At 37.8% G+C, this 20,503-nt stretch overlaps 2 protein-coding genes, 1 long non-coding RNA gene and 1 pseudogene across 3 annotated transcripts; 3 read left to right on the top strand and 1 right to left on the bottom strand.

Moving 5' to 3' along the window:
• Positions 1-1,157: 1,157 nt before the first annotated feature.
• LOC149394156 (uncharacterized) lies at positions 1,158-4,817 on the top strand. The gene is made up of 3 exons (XR_016299774.1): positions 1,158-1,803; positions 3,405-3,531; positions 4,520-4,817. It is a non-coding gene; the product is annotated as an uncharacterized LOC149394156 (long non-coding RNA).
• Positions 4,818-6,867: 2,050 nt separating this feature from the next.
• On the top strand, positions 6,868-9,059 carry LOC149394155 (putative aldo-keto reductase 2). Its single transcript, XM_089617263.1, has 5 exons — positions 6,868-7,161; positions 7,238-7,441; positions 7,736-7,908; positions 8,023-8,125; positions 8,600-9,059. The coding sequence occupies exons 1-5, from the start codon at positions 6,925-6,927 to the stop codon at positions 8,936-8,938; spliced, it is 1,056 nt and encodes a 351-aa protein (XP_089473389.1). The 5' UTR covers positions 6,868-6,924; the 3' UTR covers positions 8,939-9,059.
• Positions 9,060-11,119: 2,060 nt separating this feature from the next.
• LOC149394154 (putative aldo-keto reductase 2) lies at positions 11,120-13,513 on the top strand. The gene is made up of 5 exons (XM_089617262.1): positions 11,120-11,358; positions 11,801-12,001; positions 12,107-12,279; positions 12,358-12,460; positions 12,954-13,513. Exons 1-5 carry the CDS (start codon positions 11,131-11,133, stop codon positions 13,326-13,328), a joined length of 1,080 nt encoding a protein of 359 aa, XP_089473388.1. The 5' UTR covers positions 11,120-11,130; the 3' UTR covers positions 13,329-13,513.
• Positions 13,514-17,368: 3,855 nt separating this feature from the next.
• On the bottom strand, positions 17,369-19,484 carry LOC149394153 (uncharacterized; annotated as a pseudogene).
• Between the last annotated feature and the right edge of the window lie 1,019 nt (positions 19,485-20,503).

Raw genomic sequence — 20,503 nt, 5'->3', positions numbered from 1 at the left:
TTGCTCGTCATTAGGTCGTACCTATATAAAACATACATGATTTATATAATCAACGACATAAAAAATTCAGTACAAAAGAAGTTCTAGACTTTTACCGTTTTCCGGGAAAGAAAGCTCTGGCCCACCGATCGACACCAACTTCTTCGAGATACTTTGCCATCTCGACATCCTTACGTCTCAACTGTCTAAAATTAGCTTCGAATGCTGTTTTACTGAAGGCGTAAGCCGCATCGTAAAGTTCAAAGCGACAATGGTCAGTATTGAACTTGTGTTGGACATTCAGTTGTAAATGATGGTAACATGCTCCGTGAGTGATACCAGGAAACACAACCTCGACACCATGTATGATGCTAACGTGGCGATTGAATATGAACGACAAATTAGGTACGTCTTCACCGATAACTTCTTGCAATCTTCTCAAAAACCAAATCCAAGAAGCATGACACTCGCTATCTACAACTCCAAATGCAAGTGGATATAATTGTGAATTCGCATCCATTGCAATTGCGCAAAGCAACTGTCCGCCGTATTTTGTCTTCAGAAATGCACCGTCCAATGCTATGACCGGCCGACATGCTTTGAAGCCTCTACGACATGCCCCAATGGAAAAGAAAGCATACTTGAATTTGTCACCATCTTGCACAAAGTCTGTTAACGTCCCAGGATTCTTTTGCTTCAAGATGTACAGCCAAGACGGTAACTTCTGGTACGATTGTTCGGGCGTACCCCGCACGTACCCAATAGATTTCTCCCTGGATCTCCAAGCTTTCAAATACGATATGTTCACACCTCATCTTGTCTTCACTTCTTCCCTGACGTTATGCGCCGAATATTCCGCCATAGAGTTAATTGAGTACTTTTCTTTAAATACGTGACCGATGACCCATGGTGCCGCTCCTCGATGGCCCTCTGTTCGAACAACATGCCCACATGAGTGTTTATGTAAGGACGAGCTTTTGCGTCACTCGTATTTGGAGATTTGGAATTAATTAATGAGTTTCCGTTGTTACAACTAAATTCTCGAGGGAACTATGGACCAATGGATTTATCGAATTAATTTTAAAATATATTAAGGTAAGGAGAAATCTCGGAATAAATAAGGGAATTATCGAGGTTATCTCGATTAATAAATTAATTCCGAGAAAATATTCCGGAAATTAATTTAAGAAATAAATTCTCAAGAACGAGAATTAATTCCGAGAAAACCTTAAATATATTTTAATTAATCGAGAACGAACGAGAAAATTCTCGAGTTCGAATCATATAATTATAATCCGTTAGGTTATGGATTTAATTAAATAATTATATGAAAGGACTTGGTTGTAATGATTTTTAAGGGACCCATTTGAAAGAAAACAAGGAAAAGAGATTGGTTTGTGAATAATAGGATAAGGATTGCCTATCCACGTCATCAATCAAAGAAATGAGATTTTTTTAAAGTGATGTTTATCACTTTGCCGAGTGAAAGGAAGAAGTGAAATCTTATTTAAGTGATGAATATCACTTTATCGGCCAAACCACACCAGCCCACGCGAGGAAAAAAAAAAGAAAGGAAAAGAAAAGAGAAAGAAGAAGAAGAGAGCACGGGAGAGAGAGAGAGAGAGAGAGAGACGAGAGAGTGAGAGAGAGGAAGAGAGCGAGACGAGGGTGAACTCGCGAAGGGGACGCTCGGCCGACAGCCACCGAGCCCGAGCGCCACCCACACGCGGCCGAGAAGGGACCAGCGCCGCCGCGAGCAAGCCGAGGACGCCGGAGCAGAGAAACTCGCCGGAGAAGAAGGAGAGAGGGACGGCGACAGAGAAGGTAAGCTCGATTTTGAACTTATCTTCCTCTATGGTTCGGATTTGAGGAAAATCATAGAGTTAGGGTTTGGAGATTTGGGGCTTTTGTGGAAATTAGCTGGAATCTCTTGTGTTATGCCCGATTATTCTTGGTTGAGTGTTGGATCGAAGGATAATTGCTTGATTTCGGGATTTATGAGATTGTTTGTCTTGGATTTCTTTGGATGAGTTTGGATTTGGAATTGTTTCAGCCGTGTGTTTGAGCTTGGTGTGGGTTGTTATTGATTTTGTGACATGATTCCTTGGTTGATATGGCCGTGATATTGAAATCAAGAATCTGAGAAGGTTGGGTTTGAATTTTGTTGTTGGCCGTGTGACTGTTTAGCTGTGAGATTAAAACCTTGAATCTGAGAATCGGTTTTGCGTTAGTGGTTTGTGAGGATTATTGGTTTGATGTTGGTGTTTGTTTAATAGCGGGTTTGTTTTGGAATTTGGTAAATGTTCGTTAAGTTTGGTCTTGTTGTGAGTTGGTTGTCGAGAGTATCGGCTTGGTTAGGTGAGCTGAACATGGCGTGGACCAGCGGCTCGGGACGGCGAGGAGGCCGTCCGAAGATTGGCGGAGGTGCCGTGCGAGCGATGCGAGCAGCCTCGAGGGATGTTGTGAGGACCGAATAGAGTCCGTTAGAAGTTAGCGAGTCGAGAAATTTCCCGAGTCTCGACTCGAGCTAGGCGCGAGCCGTTAATTAATTTTATAAGTCTTTTGATGTATTGTGAATTATAGTGTTATTATGTTTATGGTAAAGTTCGTTTCAATATAATTAGTAAAGAAAAATAAATTATTATGTTATCGTTATAAACTCGTTGATTATTTAAGTAACTACTTAATATCCTTATTGAAGATATGTACTAAAAATCGAGTTCAACTATAAGCTCGACTCTTTTAATTTTGAAAAAGAATATCAACGAGAAATATTTTATTTACGTAAGAAAATAGAAATAAAAGGAAGGTTCGACTACGAACCGAAGGTTCGGTTATTTCATAAACATTTTATTAAATCGAACCCAAAATTATTTGCAATATGGTTAGACATTTAAAATAAACGACTTAGTTTATTTTAAATGAAAGGTTTTTTGCGTTATGTATTTCATTTCTCTAATGGTTATAACTTGTCAATAAAAGAGACAAGTCAAAGATATTTTCTAGAACATATTTGAAAAGTATCGTTTTGAGTTATTTTCATATAACTTACATATGCTATAGATTGTTAGTAATAACTTCTATATACGTTCTTTTCTCTTTGAGTTCGACCGTCGGGAACCTATTCTATACAGTGGGCTTTGCCCAGTCAGAAGAATAGGTGGTCGAATAGTGTAGAACGTTCCTTAGCTTAGGTTAGAAAAGCGATGTCAAGGCCTTATTTATAGGCGTCGATTCTTTTCTGCATCTCTGTTTTGTCCTGTGTGTTCTTGATTGCTTGTGTTTAAGACGCTCTGAGTAGCGTGAATAGGAGGACGTTTTGAATACGTTCCTTGTGAGCTTTCTTTCCAGTAGAAGTATGTACGTTAGTGTATCGAGGGATGAGATACTAAGTACGCTCGACGTTCGATCTTTCTCTTCCATAGATAAGTCCAGATTGCTATAAGGATTAGCAACGAGCAGAAAGCTTACGTGGACTGGGTTACGTGGAGTTAAGAAGAACCCTTTTGTTTGGAAGAGAAGATTTCAGGATTCGTGAGAATCGTTATCCAGGTAGGTGGATTTTAGGCACCTACAATATCAAGAAATATTATATATATATATATATATCTATATATATACATATATTGTACGTGCATTATTTATTTTTGTGTGCTTCTAGTAAGCAAGATTAAGATAAGCCAAAAGATAAGTCACTATCAAGATTAAGGGCTTTAAGCCACTAACGAATTGGAAAACGGAATTAGTCCGGCTAACAAAAATGGCTAGAGGTAACTAGGAACCCGAGCCTTTGTTATGTGTTTAGTTAGTTCCCCCTAAGAGATCCAGTCCTAGTAAACTGGGTTATGAGAGACTGTTATTAAGACTCGTATTCAAAAGCGAGGATATTATGATAGGATCTTTGGGAGTCACATCCTGAGATCTTATAAGTCACGAATTAATAAGCGAAAAGAATATATGTAAGATCGGGATTGAACCCGAACTAAACAGTCTCTCATGTTAGGTTAATTAAAGAGAAAACATGGAATGGTACCGCCTCCGACATATACCCCATATACGGGGATTAGGCAGGAGATTGTGCACCCTCCTGTCTGGCGCCAATAAGACATGTGTTGTGCGGATATCATTAAGGGATCCCGAGCATGAAATGTATTGTATGATGGGAATTGCTGGGACCTAAGCTGGCATATTCTCAAGTAAGAGGAGTTACCGGGACCTAAGCTGGTAATTCCATAGATTATGATGAAAGTATGTTATGATGTGAATCACCGGGACCTAAGCTGGTGAATTCTTAAGTAAGAGGAATCTCTCGGGACCTAAGCTGAGTGATTCCTAAGTAAGATGAATTTATCGGGACCTAAGCCGATTGATTCTTAAGAAAGGTGGATTTATCGGGACCTAAGCCGATACTTCCGCAAGTTATGATAAGATATGAATTGCATGTTATGTATTGCTTATGTGTTATGTGCACGATGCATTAGTTATATAGATATCCGCTTACTGAGTCTTTCGACTCACAGTTATTATCTTGATATTGTAGATAAAGGCAAAGCTAAAGAAGATTAAGCAGAGCATCAGCAAAAGCCGGTAAGTAAGTAGGCGTGTGTATGTACGGCTGCCGACCTGTGGCTAAGTCAAGGGCGAATGAGTCTGTTTTGTTTTTAAAAGACGAGTCTTTTGTTTATAAAGTTTTGAATAGTATGTTTTAAGAAAAACGAAAAAATTCGCCCATATTTTTTAGACGTTTATATAAATCTTTTAAAAGTTTTTCTAGAAAATGTTTTCCGGAAGCGCTTCCACCAAAGTTTTTATGAATTTTATTTATGTTAAGTAAGATACGGAAGTCCTCTGCCGCGGCTCGCGGGCGAGCTAAGGCTCGCGGGTCGTGACAGTTTACCCTCGTACGACGTAATCTCCCACATCTCAGACCACTGCACGACACCCCTCAACCTCCATGTGCATCTCTCGTCTTTGCATAGAACATACCATCTCTTTTTCGAAGAAGATTTCACTCTAAATTCGAAATTATGTTTCAACGCGTACAGGTAGATATGTTTCTTCAGTTCATGCTTGTTTTCAAATTGCTGCCCAATATATATTTCTTCTGAGCTACCTGTTAGTTTCAAAGGTTAGTTAAACAATAGGTGGTTTCATATTATACTTGAATCTCATTTGAATCCACTTAAATTACCTGTAGAAGAATGACTTGGATAATGACTCGGGTTTTCCTTCACAACATCATCAGCGGTGAACTCGGGTGCTTTCCATGAATAAGGAACGATAGGTGATCCGATCATCGGAGGCTCACGCTGACATTGACCCGATGGTTCACAATGACCCGTTGGTACTGTAAACGTTTCCACAAATTCTTCATATTCTTCAGGGTTGGCGAATTCTTCAAATTATTCACTTCTATCATTGTTATCTCCATCATATCCGTCACTATTCTCTTCATCACCATCGCCACCTTCGTTTTCATCACCTTCGCCACCTTCGTTTTCATCACCTTCGCCATCTTCGTATTCATCACCATTGTGTCCATCATATTCGCCACTGTTGTGATTACAATCTCTATCACGCCTATATACTTCGTCACCGTTTTCGGCACCCTTGTACTCGTTAAACAAGTCCTCATCACAGCCACCGTCTTTGTTTTCAATTATAGGATCATTTTGTCGATCCTCGATAACAAGTGTATTCCGTCTCTTCTTCGGTTCATTGCGAGACACCCTTCCAACTTCCACATATTTCCCTTTATATACTCCTGGATACGCAATAGGTGCAATGATCTGTTTCGGTACCAAACTTACACAAAGTGGAAATCTATTACGATATTTGTGCTTCATAAAATGCGAAACATCACCATTGTCCTTCAATACGGCAGGACCCAGCGGAATTGTACCCACTGTGTATGGGACTTCGAGTTTTAAGTCGAACGCGAATCTGTCTAACTCGAACTTCTCGTATAACAAATCTACTAACTCCGTATACGTTACCTCTTTCGGAACTACGAATGCACGCATTTCTGCATTGGTGAAAACCCATTGGTGTCCTTCCTTCTCCCAAGTGTCGTTAATCATGACAAAAATTGCAAAAAACAGACAAACTATGCAAAATTAGCTTCTATATCGTACAACATCGTACAAAGATGCATCATACAGTATCGTACAGCATCGTACAGCATCATACAGAGTGCAATTTTTTTTTTCTAAATTTCATCGTACAAAAAGTTAAATCTCATCCTACCACATCGTATACTATCGTACAAACAAGTTAAAACTCATATTTTAGACTTTGTTTTCAGATCTGATCGATTTTTTTTTGTTACATTCTATCATATACAATTATAAACTTTGTAAAAATGATTAAGTTAGTAATCTTACCCATGATTCTTTTGAAAACCGCTTAAGTAGAGAGGATTTGAGTGGATTTGAGTGTGATTGAGATGATAAAAATAAAGAGTGAGAGATGTATAGGGTTCAGAGAGGTATTTTTGTCCGATTTTGGGTCAAAAATCCATATTTAGATATTTTTAAACATTATGGTCTAATCTTGATATTTAATGACTTATTAAGTCCAATTAATGAAATTTCTTTGAAAACCGCTTAAGTAGAGAGGATTTGAGTGTGATTGAAATGATAAAAATAAAGAGTGAGAAATGTATAGGGTTCAGAGGGGTATTTTTGTCCGATTTTGGGTCAAAAATCCATATTTAGATATTTTTAACATTATGGTCTAATCTTGATATTTAATGACTTATTAAGTCCAATTAATGAAATTTCTCTATTACATTCCCAACAAACGTTGACCATCGACACCGGGTCCACCTACATTCCGCTCCCAAAAAAAACGAAAAAAGAACACTATAAAAACCCAACCACCACAGTTTGCTCAGACACCAACTACACAATCTTTTTCTTCTCTCGATCTCGCTAACCCAAAGAAATGGCGTCCAAATCTGCAGCTACGACGATGACTGTGAGGAGAATGAAACTGGGCTCACAGGGCTTGGAAGTATCGGCGCAGGGACTGGGCTGCATGGGAATGTCAGCAGCTTACGGCCCACCCAAACCCGACCCGGAAATGATCTCTCTCATCCACCACGCCGTCGCCGCCGGCGTCACGTTCCTCGATACCTCCGATGTCTACGGTCCCCACACCAACGAGATCCTCATCGGAAAGGTCTGTATTTCGTCTTCGTCTCTCTCTCTCTCTCTCTTCTCTTTCTGAAAGTGATTTTTTTTTTTTTTTTGTGAAGGCGCTGAAAGGAGGGGTGAGAGAGAAGGTTGAGCTGGCGACGAAGTTCGCCGCGAGCTTTACCGATGACGGGAAGGTGGAAATCCGCGGCGACCCTGCTTACGTCAGATCAGCTTGCGAGGCCAGTTTGAAGCGACTCGGTCTAGATTGCATCGACCTCTATTACCAGCATCGCATCGACACTCGCTTACCCATCGAAATCACGGTCTCTCTCTCTCTCTCTCTCTCTCTCTCTCTCTAGAGAATTTTATGAGGTTTTGGATGTGACTCATCTACCGAGTAGGATAAACTTGATACGAGTTTTTCAAGGGATGTGTGTTATAAGTAGGGTACCCAAAAATCTGTCCACTGATCATCACTTTAACTAGATTAATCCTTCACTTTAACTTGTTTTTGCACCTAGTTATTAAGTTTACTTTTATTTTATTTTTTTGTTCTTTCTATTAGTTTTTTTGGGAGTGATTTGACAATTTGTGGGTTCTTGTGGTCCATTTTGAAGATTGGGGAGCTGAAGAAACTAGTTGAGGAGGGTAAGATCAAGTACGTCGGCTTATCGGAGGCCTCGGCTTCGACGATCAGAAGAGCGCACGCTGTTCATCCAATCACAGCCATCCAGCTGGAGTGGTCCTTGTGGACGAGAGACGTCGAGGAGGATATTGTCCCTACCTGCAGGCAAAGATCCTATAGACCTATAAATAATTTGTGCTATGTTCTCAAAATGTTATTAAGCTATAAGCAATCAAGTATTGCCATGTTCTCAATTTCATTTTTCTCTACATTTATCAGGGAGCTTGGAATCGGCATCGTTGCATATAGTCCTCTAGGTCGTGGTTTCCTTTCGTCTGGCGCTAAAATATTGGAGAGTCTATCCGATAATGACTTTCGCAAGGTAAGCTTTCAATGGGTTTAAACCTTTTTTTTTTCTCTCTAAAGATCTGCAACTACAAAGTTCAAAATTTGAACCCCTAAATCATATTTTAGAGTTTGATTTCCATCTAAAAAAAAAAAAAAAAAAGAGTTATTGGCGACAAAAATATTCGAAGTTTTTGATTTATTGCACTTTAATATTGAATCTTTAAAAGTTACGTGAAAAATCTTCAATGTTAAAAAAGTGTCTCTCTGTTACTACTTCAGTCATGATGGAAAAACGTGCAAGACTGAAATTCTCAATAATCGGCTGCAATAGTAAGCTATAATTGTATCTGTTTAGTCATTTGGTTGATACTTCAACTCAGAAATCAACAAAATTACTTCATTTGGATAATCCCTAAAATTGACATGGGGAAGATAGACTATTCATTTTGGCATGTTTTATATTGTATAATTAAGGATATAAAAAAAGTCTACCTCATTTTCCTTGCAGCATCTTCCGAGATTTCAAGGCGAGAATCTTGAGAACAACAAAGCGATATTCGAGCGGGTTAGCGAAATGGCGGCGAGAAAAGGGTGTACTGCAGCTCAGCTGGCGTTGGCTTGGGTTCATCACCAAGGCGAGGACGTTTGTCCCATTCCCGGGACCACCAAAGTCAAGAATCTCGAGCAGAACATCGGGGCTTTGTCCGTGAAACTTTCGCCCGAGGAGATGGCCGAACTCGAGTCTTACACTTCGGCCGATGCCGTGAAAGGCGACAGATACGGAGGTACTTTCACCACTTGGGAAACCTCTGACACTCCCGATCTGTCTTCGTGGAAACCCGAGTGAGCACACATGTGTTCTTGTTACCTCTCTCACGCAAGGCCTTATTTGTTTGGTGTGCTCAATCACTTAAGTTAAATAAGGGACTTATAATAACTTTGCAATGAAAATTCCAATTGATAATCTAGTTAAATGGTCGTATGAGGTGATTCTTTTCAGGTTTGAAATATCAGTTACTTATCGTGTCGCGACTTCAAGTTTATTGGTTAACCTCTTACCGCCGTGTTATTTTACGAGAGTATACCGCGTAGTATGAATGATATATGCAGTATTTTCTAAAAGAATCTAAAATACTTGTGGTGGTTTCAATATTCTCTAAAATAAATGTGGTATTTGCGACATTTTTTGCGATATTTGTGAAATTTGCGAAAACATTTTGGGCATGCGGTATCCGCGACAAAATGCGAAATTTGAATCCCAACATAGAAGAATACATTTTATTTTTTCTTGGGAAAATAACACATATATACCTGTGTTTTAGTGAAATGTCGAGTTTAGCCTTTGATTTTTCAAAAATGTCGAGTTCATACTCTTTGTTTAACTAAAATGACAAAATTATACCCTAAAATGGATAACAGTGTCACAAATCTCCCTTTCGTTGATACTAACTATTATATAAGAAAAATCGAATCAAATCCAAATCAGTACCTTAACTTCTAAATTCTTAATTTTGAAATAAAAGTCATAGATTAAAATTAAATAATAAAATTCATATCTCCCAAGATATGACTTCATTCTCTGTTCGAATTGCAATTATGAATCTTGGATTCCCTATTCGAATTTGTGATTTTGATGACTATCAACTGTCGATTTCTACCCCTTTGTCTCTTTATGGGTTCTTCACGATTACGAGTTTGTTTGTTTATTTTTTAGTTTTTAAATAAATTGCATATATGACGGGAATGGATAAAGATAATTGGTGTTTATATATAGATTTTATAATCAACGTCTATGAAAAGTCAATAAAAATTCAATGAAAATAAGATTCATGGCAATGTTGTCTATTTCAGGGTATAATTTCGTCATTTTAATTAAACAGAGGGTATGAACTCGACATTTTTTAAAATCAAGGTTAAAGTCAAACCCAAACATAAATTCTCCCTTTGAAGTCTAAACAAATTTAAACTTTAGTTAGAAGCAAGTTTCAAACATAATAAAAATGAGACTGAATCTATCTAAAATTAAATTGTCCTACATATAATGAAAACACATCAAAATTTAAATAAGAGATCATGAAAAAAATATTAAACTAAATATCACAAGGCTGATGTTAGGGAGTTAGGCATATAACCATTTATCTGTGTTAAATTTTTAGTTTAAATATCTAAAAAATTAAGAAAATAACGTAAATCAAGACAAAGACGCATGCACCATAGCTATATATTTACTATTTGAATAATTTGACTATAATTTTAATTTATAATTTTAATATTTGAGGGTGACCACTTGGTTGTTTATAAAAAATAAATTTGTTATTATCAAACTCTTAGGGTTATTTTATAAACTTCGGCAACCATCTGTAAAATTGCTATAATATTTAGCCATTGTGACCATTTCGCCTAGATTGTCATTAAAACGAATTATATATGTGTATTGGTCATTATCAAACCCTTATGGCTATTTTATAAACTTTAGCAAACATTAACAAATATGCTATTAATATTTAACCAATGTGACTATTTCGCCTAGATTCTCATTGATTTTAACGAGTCAATGCGACTATTTGGCCTAGATTCTCATTAAATGATTAAAAAAAAGGTTTAATGTTGAAAAAGTATTACACAACCAGCTATAATCTATTTCCAATCCCACCTAATTGTTTCGTTTTCTAGAGAACTAAAACCCTAGAAGTTTAAAGTAATAATGATAATCATAAACCTTAAAACGATGAATAAAAAGTTCTATATGGGAAAATTATTAACCCCAGAAATACTTCCCATATATGATGATAACTCAAAACGATATGCATGGGAACTTATAATTTTATTTATTTATTTTATTTCTTTGAATCAAACGGAAACTTAAATGATATCATACGTAAGCAACTATGTAATAATAACATTTAAACAATTAATACTCCGACCATACGTCGACGACTTAGTGCCCACCTACCCCAGTCCGCTCCAAAAACGTTATATAAACGAAGCCTATACAACAGCGCTTCCTAAGACACCATCTGAAACTCAACCGACAGAGAAATGGCGTCAGAATCAGCGACGAAGGTGAGGAGAATGAAACTGGGGTCGCAGGGCTTGGAAGTATCGGCGCAGGGATTGGGCTGCATGGGAATGTCTGCCTTATACGGCCCGCCGAAGCCCGAACCGGAAATGATCGCTCTGATCCACCACGCCGTCGCCGCCGGAGTCACGTTCCTCGACACCTCCGACGTCTACGGTCCCCACACCAACGAGATCCTCATCGGAAAGGTATGTATGTATTCCGACTCGTCTCTCTCTCTCTCTCTCTCTCGGAATATTAGATTTTATTGTTTATTCTCTCTTTGTGTGTTGAGTAGTGTATAGGTTTGTACTGATTATCAACCTGATAGTTAGTTGTTTTTGCTTTTACCTTAATGTCCTTAACTTGTGAGGAGGATAAGTAAGGGGCTCTGATACCATTTTAGATTCAAGACCTCTGAGAGAAAACTGGGAACGAAGCACAGATGAATTTCAGAAAAGGAAAAACTTCATTCTCTTCAGTTAAGGGAGTCAAACAATACAATAAATACACTTGACCAAAAAAAATAAAAAACCAAAAAAGCCCCTTACTTATCCTCACAAGTTAAGGACATTAAGGTAAAAGCGAATACTGTTTTGTGATCCCTAACCGGTCGTGGTTTTTGTGGCTCATCAAAATGCGATAACGAAGGCGCTGAAAGGAGGAGTGAGGGAGAAGGTGGAGCTCGCAACAAAGTTCGGGGCCAGCTTTACTGACGGGAAGATGGAGGTCCGCGGCGACCCTTCTTACGTCAGAGTCGCTTGCGAGGCGAGCTTGAATCGGCTCGGTCTAGACTGCATCGACCTCTATTACCTGCATCGCATCGACACTCGCTTGCCTGTCGAAATCACGGTCTCTCTCTCTCTCTCTTATTATTATAAGTTGCCTCTTTTTTTTTAGTCATTTCTATTATTATTACAATTTCATTGGATGACATAACTTTGTGTCCCTTTGAAGATTGGGGAGCTGAAGAAGCTAGTCGAGGAGGGTAAGATCAAGTACATCGGCTTATCGGAGGCCTCCGCTTCGACGATCAGAAGAGCGCACGCTGTTCATCCAATCACAGCCGTCCAGCTGGAGTGGTCCTTGTGGACGAGAGACGTCGAGGAAGATATAATCCCTACCTGCAGGCAAAGATCCTATAGACCTAAATAAAGCTATTAGCATTGCAAGCACACAATCAAACTAAAGCTCTTTCCATATTTCAGGGAACTCGGAATAGGTATCGTCGCATACAGTCCTCTGGGACGCGGTTTCCTCTCGTCGGGTACTAAAATGTTGGAGAGTCTTTCAGACGTGGACTTTCGCAGGGTTGGTTCAATGTTTTTAAGCATGCTTTTTAATATTATTTTAAAGGGTCCAGTAGCAATCTAGCCATATGAAACGTTATAAATTTTGAAATAACCAACGTTTCGTTAATTTTTGGTAAATAACCACGTAAATCTATTTACGCTATCAAAATAACCAAAAACTCAGAGTGAGTTCATAGTAAATACGGCTATTTAAGAAACATTTATTAAAGTTTTTGGCTATTTACGAAAAATTTACAAAACCTTGGCTAAAACGTAAATGTTTATATTTATGTGACTTATATTGCTAAATTTCTATATTTGATCCCCTAAATAATACTCTGATAGTTGCTTGCCCTCCCATTCAACAAATCAACCATAAAATCTCTATATTAATACAACTTTCAGCTTACAAAACTAACCCAAATACTAATCAGGATTTGTGACAATTTTATCGTGGCAAGCTTTATCTATTAATCAGGATTTGTGAAGTCATGACACCAATTTCCTTGCAGCATCTTCCAAGATTTCAAGGCGAGAACCTCGAGAACAACAAAATGATATTCGAGCGAGTTAGCGAAATGGCTGCGAGAAAAGGGTGTACCGCCGCGCAGTTGGGTTTGGCTTGGGTTCACCACCAGGGTAATGACGTTTGTCCCATTCCCGGGACCACAAAAATCAAGAATCTCGAACAGAACATAGGGGCACTGTCTGTGGAGCTTTCGCCCGAGGAGATGGCAGAACTTGAGTCTTACGCTTCGGCTGATTCCGTTAAAGGCGACAGATATGGTGTTGCCGACGCTTCCGCCACGTGGAAAACCTCCGACACCCCCGAGCTATCTTCGTGGAAACCCGAGGGAGGACATGTATACTTGTCACCTCTCACGTAGGGGTTCATTTGTTTGATGGGCTTACTTTAAGTGAATAAGGTTATCTTACTATGAATATTAAGTTACATGAGTGAATGGTCTATCAGCGACGGTTGAGATTAGCTTACTCAACATGTGTCTATAAGCTTTGAATAATGTTTCATTCAGTCAAATCAATATATAAACAAACTTGCAATAATGTTTCATTCAGTCAAATCAATATATATATATATATATATATATATATATATATATATATATATATATGCATACTAGGTTAGTAAGCGTGCTTCGCATGTGTTTGTTGGTATATAAATTATATAATAGAGATTTTGTATGATATACATTATTTAATTCATCAAATTAATTATGAAGCACTACTTTTTTCTTCTAAATTTAACTAATTGGGTTGTCAGGTAAATCTTTTCACCGGGTAAGTAATGTAGTCAACGTGACGATTTTATATAGATAATAATGGGAAAATTGCCAAAAATAGGAATAAATTAAGGCCAATTTCCAATTTCCTACTTTTTCAAAAATTTACCAAACTAGGACTAGCAAAAAAAAAATTCTTTTACTCGATGGGCTGAGCGGGAAAAGGAGAAAGAAAGAGAAAAAAGAAGAGATTTTATTGGAGAAGATGGTATGTTGTTAATTAGTATGAGAGTATAATAGGTATAATTTTGTTATCTCTCATTTGACTTTTTTTTCACTAGTCATAATTTGGTAAATTTTTTAAAATAGTAAGAAATTGAAAATGGAACTTAATTTAGTCCTACATAAGGAAATGTCATATGGGTTGTCACGTATAAATTTTTCACCGGATTTCGTAAGCCAACGAAATTTCAAGAAAATACAACATCCAAATATCTAGTTTCAATATACATATATATAAAATAAAAACCATTATTAAGTCAGCACTAAGATCCAACATATTATTCATTTCATCCCAGCATGGCACAATAAAGGTAGCTATCAGCTATGAAAACTCAAAATTTGTCAAAAGAAAAAGAAAAATAAGCAACAAAATGAAAATGAAGATTAAAGGTGGTGTCGCCCCAAATGGATATGAAACTCATATTATCATGGAAATATATATTTTTTTTTTCGAGAACAGCAGCGACATATAAGGATACAGCCGTGACTTATCGTGACTGTTTCTAATTTCATGATTTCATTTTCGCGGCACATATTCCGCGCCTATAATTTAGAATTTCTTTGATAGCCACGACGTTTTTCGTGGCTAAATATAGGTTATAACTATTTGTGCTTCATTATTTCTTATTTTAGACTCTCTTTCTCTTTGAAATAGACCAAGCCAAGCCCCCTCGACCTCGACCACAACTCCCCAAGCCACCACGACCGCGACCGCCAAATTCATCACCCCCAAATCTCTTTTCTCACTCCCAAATCATTAATTCACCACCCCCAAATCTCGACCTCACTCCATCTTCATCAAATTTTGACCGCTCAAGTCCGCCGTCACTCCACGCCTCCACCTCCGCCGTAGGCCTGCCGTCCACTCAGACACGGTAATTTCTTTCTTTATCTCTCTCATTCTCTATCTCGTCTATGCTCTCTGTTAGGATTCGACACACAAATCTTACAAAAAATGAGAAAAAAACGAAATCGAAAAGAACAAAATTAGCACACACAGATTTATAGTAGTTCACTTTGAATGCGAAAGCTACGTCCACTTTGCCACTTTACAACTCTCTTGTGCTCTACAAAGAACATCGGCGCATAGGGTATTTATAGGAAAAACATTAGCGCTAACAGACAGGTATGAAATTCCTTTTCCCTTTCTAAAATACACCCAATTATTATATAAACTTTACAATAGGTCGATCCGCAAATCATCGTCGTAAGATCTTCAATCGTCAGCTTCGTCACCTCAGCCCCGATTAGACTCCACACCTCTAACATCATTGGCTTGATGCAGTGTTTTAAATGCCGGAGAAAATCGGCGGCGACGCCGCTGCCGGAGCAAAAACGGGCGGCGAATACACATTGTTGTTTCACCATTAAAATGTCATTCGATTTTCGTGGAGTCGATTGGCCAAAAAACGATCGCTCATTCTCGTTTGTTTTAATATATTCTACAACATTATTTCTGTTCGGTTTTCCATCGGCATGTCAATTTTTCATTAAAAAAAAAGGCATTTCATTTGCCAATTCCCACATTTTTTTTCGTTCGGTTTTCCGTCGACGTGTCGATTTTCCGTAAATCATGAGTCTCGAAACGGCATGTCGAACCTTCGCTTGATGACATGACTGAATATCACAAAAAAGTCAACATTGTCAGTCTCTTGGAATCCTGTTACCACTAAGTGTGCCTTCAAGCCTTCAAGCCCTCTGCATTGTGCTTTTCACTACATTCATTGAAGAAGTATATGTCACTAAGCTCCGAGTGCATTTTTCTACAAAGCTGAATATTCAAAGTCTATGAAAAAGACAAAAGAGAAGTTTGAATTCGACGGAAAATCAATACGGATCGTTAAAGGTTCTTATTCGAATTGGTAATTGAGGTGTTAGATTGAGTATCAAAAGAGCCAAGGTGATGCAGGCGGAAGGTAAGATAAGTCGGTAACTTCGGTTGTTGATTCGGCGCACGAATACCCAACCAAGGTTCTTCCAAGTCGTGTTGATTCGTCGGACGAACACAAAACCCGGGCAACAAAATTCGGTTCAAAAAAAGAAACAAAAATTGGTTTTTCTTTTTATAATATTACTTCAAAAACTGCCTTACAAGATCTGAAAACGTGGCTTAAAAACACAACACGAGAATCCCAAAGGTCGGGAAAAACCAAAGGACAAAACAACCCAAAAGACACGAAATAAACACACAATTAAACTCTAGACTTAAACTCGAAATAAAGGCTGTTAAACAGCATTTTTTTCCACTGAAAGGTCGCAGCTGAATAGACTCGTGTCCGGGTCAAAAGTTATGCAGCCTTAAAGTCTCCGTTTCTCTGAACGTTCCAAAAATGTAAGAAAATGATCGATGTCCCATCACAAGCTCATCGACGATGTTCTCGATCTTCCAATAATAGTATATGAATAAATAAATAAATATTTGAGTTTTTCTAGTCATATGACTGCTTTCTTTTACTATGCAAGGGTTAGATTTCAGTTTTGACAACTTCCAGAAGAAAGAGGAAAAAGCAACGGAGAAGTGGGAGAGGAAATGGCACACGTGATGGTATATGGTCCTTGAAGAAGGCTTGCTCTGAGTCATCTCGAACACAACTCGGGCCTCGACATACTGATATTGTTGCAGTGAATACACCAATGTCTTCGCTCGATTTTGAATCAGCAAGGTATTTCCTATGGTTGAGTTTACTGTTTACAATCTTAAAAAAATCTTTTACATTACTATAAAGTATAAACTGCTTACAATTATGAAAATATTTACCATTCTGAAAATGTTTACGATTTTGAAAAAAATTTACCATTCTGAAAATATCCCAAGGGAGCTCAATCGTGACGGGCGTTCAAGCTGCGTGATAATGTCTTGGAGTTTGTTCACAATCAGGTAGCTAGTATTTTTATCACTTGAGATATTTTCTCTATGGGACAGAGACTGATATTTTTATTATGTTTGGGTGATGTGAACTTAAATGTGTTTTAGGCTGATTGCCTTTTATGTTATAATGAGTTGAAGGCACATATTAGTTTTACTACAAGCTTTGAGAATATGAAAATATTGCGTAGCGAAGTAGATGAGCCTTGCGACCAAACAAATAACTAGAATATCAGATATCGTTGGATCGATGAGTTGTTCTTTCACATCCACTCTCTCAAGCTCGCGCATGGAAGTGGTTGGTAAATCTCTCTCTCTCTCTCTCAGTATTCAAATCCATGAAGCATTACTTTTTTTCTCAGTTGGTTCTCTGTAATACTGACTTGTATCGAAACATCATGGCTTTACTTCTTTTACAACTCGTTTTTATCAATACGAGTCCAGTACTATCATCACAGTCACTAAACGACAACCTAATTATTGTGATTTCAAGAACATTACGATCAAATGCTTAAATTTGGTTTCAAACAAATACCCACCATGCCGTTGTCAAGTGGAAACAGCAAAGAAGACAAAGTTTCAACATTCAGAGTATTACATTTGGTTTCTACGGAATATGTTACTCCAACTTACAGAAATAAATAAAAAAAGAGAAATAACTGACCTTGACATGTCAAAACTAAGACCAGTAAATATTCGAAATTAATAACCTTCACCGCCTATTGCAGGGTTATTTTACGTGCTTTTCAACCTCATTTCATGAATCTTCTTCAAACTGTTCCTTGCTATATTATCAGGTACCACGCCACCATAGATCATATCCTTGAGAAGCTTGAGAGCAACATCTATTTGATCCCCCTTTATGTAGCCTTGGACCAGAGTGTTGTACGAAACGATATTCGGCAGAATATTCTTTGATGACATTTCTTCAAACATCTCCTTTGCCTTCTCCATTGCACCTTGTAGGCAATATCCATGTATCAATGTGGTGTAAGTTACCACATTTGGCTCCAAACCATGTTGCACCATATCTTCAAACAATTGTTGAGCCTTATCCATCTTCCCATCTCTAGCAAACCCGTCGATAAGAATACTTACAGTCACGATGTTAGGATAGATATTTAGAGACACCATCTTGTCAAACAACCTCTTGGCTCCTTCCACATTATTAGAACGACACAGCCCACATACCAAAGAGCTGTATGTCATAATGTTTGGAGGGATATCTCTTTGAATCATCAACTTGAACACAGCCCAAGCGTCTTTTGTCCTTCCAACCTTGGAGAAAGCATCGACTAAAATAGAGTATGTTATTACATTCGGCGATACACCTTGATCCTTCATTTTGTCAAACAGCTCTTTTGCTTCTATCCATAAGCCCGACTTGCACAAACCGTAGATCAAAGAATTGTAGGTGGATATATCGGACTTGAGACCCCTCTTACTCATAATTTCAAAATTATCCAGTGCCTCTTTGCCTCTTCCGTTTCTGCAAAGAGCATCCAACATTATATTGATAGTGATGATGTTGGGGAGAATTCCAGAATCGACCATCTTCTCAATGAACTGCTTTGCTTCTTCCAATCGGCCAACCTTACACAACGCATCAATTATAGAAGTGAATGTGACAACATTAGGCTCGACACCTTTTGTTGGCATCAATTCAAACAGTGAGATCGCATCCAGGATTTTATCGACTTTACAAAGTGAATCAATGAGAACATTGTAAGTCGGGACATCAGGCGAAACTCCATCATTGTCCATGTCAGCTAGAAGTTTCTGTACTTCTTCCCAACAGCCAGATTTGCATAATCCATTAATCAGTGAATTATAGCAAACAACATTGGGCTGAAGACCGCGGCTGGTCAGGTCCCGAAACAAGCTCAATGCCTCCTCAGTTCGTCTTTTTTACAAAGGCCGTCGATGAGTGCACTAAAACAGTATAAATCAAGTTTAATCCCTTCAATTTTGAGGATTCGATAAAGAAGATCGATTGCCTTTTGGGTCTTTCCGGCCTTACAAAACCCATTGATGATGGTCCCATATGTCACCTCGTTGCACAAAACTTTCTGCTTGACCATCTTCTCGAACAAATCCATAGCCTCAGCCATAGAACCTTCCTTACAGAGACCGTGGAGAAGAGTATTCATGGTGAACAAATTAGAACCAAGCCCACTTTTAATGGCCACGGAGAGAACTGAGAAGCCTGACTTCGCACTGTTTGATCGCCACAAACATTTGGCAACAATGGTCAAAGTACAGACGTTGGGCTGGAAATCAGTTCCGCGAAACCTAACGAGGTGTGAGTACATAGAGACCACAGTGGAGAACTGGTTCTTCTTTGACATTGAATCAATCAATTGATTAAAACTCCGAACAGAGGGCGTTGGTCTCATATCAGAAAAGGTATCGAAGAGTCGCAGAGCTTCGACCACAGTAAAGTCTCTCGATTTGCACCGAGATTGGACCAATGCCTCAAACTGAGCATGTGAATTGTAATTACGAAAATGGGCAAAGAGAGAAGCAGAATTACCGGTTAAGAATTGGAAAGCTTTCATCTTCAAACCCATTTCCAATCTCAGCAATCCGGAGCTCGTCGATTCTCTACCTGAAGCTCTTCTGCTCAAGATGTGAGGTTTTTTCATTTGGTTTTGCCTTTTGATTTATGTATATAATCTATTATATATCGGACTCTCTGTACTTCCACAAGTCCCTGGATAGAAGGGTTTTTTACTTTTTTTTTAAGCGTAAAGTACCCCTCAATTAAGTTTTATTTATTTATTTATTTCAATCTCGAGCTTTAGTTAAAGTTATTTTTTTTTTATTATCGTTTAAGTTAAAGAAAATGGTACGAAGTAACCAATTCAAACTATGATAAATTTAAATACTATATATACCTTGTTTTTTAGTTTCGTATTTATTCTTAGATTAACCCTACTGCGAATCTACAAAGAATGACATAACTAAACTATCAGCTATCTCACATCTGAATTAGTTTATCCCTGTTTTTCCATTCTAGCTTATCTGGTTTAGTCACAAAAAAATATTAAAAAAATGAAGAACACTTTTTTTTTATGTAAAGAATGAACAACACTTTAACTCCAATAAAAAGAAAATGAAGAGTCCATGTTTAACCAGCTCTGTTGTAAGGGATTAAGAGGCAAGGTAAGAGTTATTATCAACAATAAAGCTCCGTTCTTTCAATATTGAGCTATGCCTTTTTTTTCAGTATCTTTTTTTCTTTTTAAATTGACTAATTTTTTACCACATAACTCCTAACGTTTCCTCTTAGCTAATGTTTTTTTTTTCCTCTTATAACTAATGTAAGTATTTGGGTCAGTGCAATTACTTTGGTTAGAAGTTAGACTTATTTATTTATTTTTATTTTTTCAAAATGTTACGCTTTTGTTTTTTGTATGTGTGTTATATTTGATACGTGAGCATCACGTGTTATTTGTGTTAATGTGTTGTGTTAATTTCAGATTTTGATAACATGCCGATTCATTCAGCTTTGGATCTCGTGATACCAAATGTTAGGAGGTGACCAATGTTCTAAATATCGGGATATATCGCCGAGATATCATTTTTTGAAGAGTCTCGGTAAAATATTTGTTGTAATCGTTATCATTTTGTAAATGTCGTTAAAATATCAATGATATATCGATAAAACACC

Source organism: Urtica dioica, chromosome 6 (genome assembly GCF_054948205.1).
Source record: "Urtica dioica subsp. dioica isolate 48M chromosome 6, U.dioica_male_clone48M_v1_H2, whole genome shotgun sequence".
Taxonomy (NCBI): domain Eukaryota; kingdom Viridiplantae; phylum Streptophyta; class Magnoliopsida; order Rosales; family Urticaceae; genus Urtica; species Urtica dioica.
Note: the sequence above shows the minus strand (reverse complement) of the source record. Positions and strands in the feature narration are given on the sequence as shown.